General features: G+C 56.7%; 2 protein-coding genes across 2 annotated transcripts; both read right to left on the bottom strand.

Moving 5' to 3' along the window:
* Positions 1-131: 131 nt before the first annotated feature.
* Positions 132-347, bottom strand: GNI_162240 (hypothetical protein; the record flags this gene model as incomplete). Its single annotated transcript, XM_011134771.1, has 1 exon — positions 132-347. A coding segment is annotated over one exon (216 nt), but the record flags the coding sequence as incomplete, so codon positions are not given.
* A 199-nt stretch (positions 348-546) lies between these two features.
* On the bottom strand, positions 547-1,623 carry GNI_162230 (hypothetical protein; the record flags this gene model as incomplete). Its single annotated transcript, XM_011134770.1, has 1 exon — positions 547-1,623. One exon carries the CDS (start codon positions 1,621-1,623, stop codon positions 547-549), a length of 1,077 nt encoding a protein of 358 aa, XP_011133072.1.
* Positions 1,624-1,656: the final 33 nt, after the last annotated feature.

The raw sequence follows: 1,656 nt of genomic DNA, 5'->3' as shown, positions 1-1,656 counted from the left end.
GCCAACTGCGTCCCTGCCGCCAACTGCGTCCCTGCCGCCAACTGCGACCCTGCCCCTGCCGCCAACTGGGTCAAAAGGGTGTCTCGGAGTTGGCTCGCGGCGGTTCCCAGGGGTCTGTTTAAGGCGCTGACGTGAGCATCGTACAGCGTTTTGAGGGCCGCGTCTGCGAAAGAACCATTCGCCAACACGTCCGGCCGCGGTACCAGCGACGGGTAGTTACCCAACAGGGCACCATGCATCCGCTCCGTCTTTTGTCGCCACAAAGCCAGCTCGCCCAATGTCGGCGGCGGTGGGGTGTGCGTCTCCCCGAATATACTCAACGACTCCCGCAACGACCGCCGAACCATCTCTTCTCCGCGCTGCCGCGCCGCAACTCTCGACGCTCCCCGCCGCCTCGCAGCCGCGCTTGTCGAGACCTCCATTTTATATTCGTTCCGGAAACCGTGCCAAGTGGATGGGGAAATAATTGCGCGTGTGGTAACAAGACTCGGAGTGTGGTGGTAGGACTCGGAGTGTGGTGGTAGGACTCGGTGGCAAGACTCAGAGTTAGAGCGTAAAAAAACAAGACTCACCAAGTATGTGATGGGTGTAGTTGTCTGTATGAGGAGAGGAGTTTGCAAAGAACTTATCGCGGATATGTTCTATGAAGACGTCTTTATTGATATCGTGTCCGCGGGCCTTGAAGAAGATGTCGAGTCCGGTTTGGAGATCGCGGAGTCCGAAAGCGCAGAGGAGCAGGAGTGTGCAATAGCCAGTGCGGTTGACTCCATGGGTACAGTGGATGGCTGCAATGGGGTGTTGAGGTAGCCGACTGAGTTGCTGTTTGAGTACTGCTGGGTCATGTAGCCAATCGGATGGTCGCCCGAACGGCTGCGGGATGAAAACTCCCCGGGTCAGTAAAATGCCCAGGAACAGCTCGTAGAACCGCCGGATCTCCCGCTCCCGTAACACGTGACCGCCACCATCGAATTTAAACCAGCGGTAATCTATCGACCCCAGATCCTCCGGGTCATAATACCGCGGGGTCGCGCACAAATTTATCAATGCTACCAGCGCCGGCCGACCCACCGTCCCGCTCCACTGTCCCACGGCCTCATCATTTACCATAGCCTCACCTTCCATTGTTTTATTGCACTTGGCTCCAGTTCCAAATTTGGTTTCGTTTACAAACTTGGTTCGGGCTCCACCAAGCTTGGTTTGAATATGTCTGCTCAGCTGGCCAGCTTCGAGCAAGTCGAAATATCGGTAGAAACATGTGCGTCGCTTTTCGGCTTCTCGCCGTTCTGCTCTATGGGTAGGGACGGTGCACTGCGCGGTTGACTTGGTGGAGAATTCTTCCTGTTTGGACTTGAGGGCTGTCTCGAACACGCGGTCTAGGGGACACTTCATGGTCAGCCAGCCTAATACATAGTCGCCTACGACGCCTTCGTCGTCTTGCCCCCTCATCACGAACCAGATGGGACGCTGAAACTCTTTGAAGAATTCCCACCCATCCGGCAACGCACCACCCGGCCGCCGTCGACCACGATACTCCTGCCCACCTCCACTTTCTTCAGACGTGAAAACACCGCCATCACCCAACCACAGACACCTGGCACAAAACCCGGACAAATTGTCCGGCATTCCCGACAGAAATAATAACCGGGGGGGGGGGGG

This window comes from Gregarina niphandrodes, assembly GCF_000223845.1.
Source record: "Gregarina niphandrodes unplaced genomic scaffold scaffold00050, whole genome shotgun sequence".
NCBI lineage: Eukaryota > Apicomplexa > Conoidasida > Eugregarinorida > Gregarinidae > Gregarina > Gregarina niphandrodes.
Note: the sequence above shows the minus strand (reverse complement) of the source record. Positions and strands in the feature narration are given on the sequence as shown.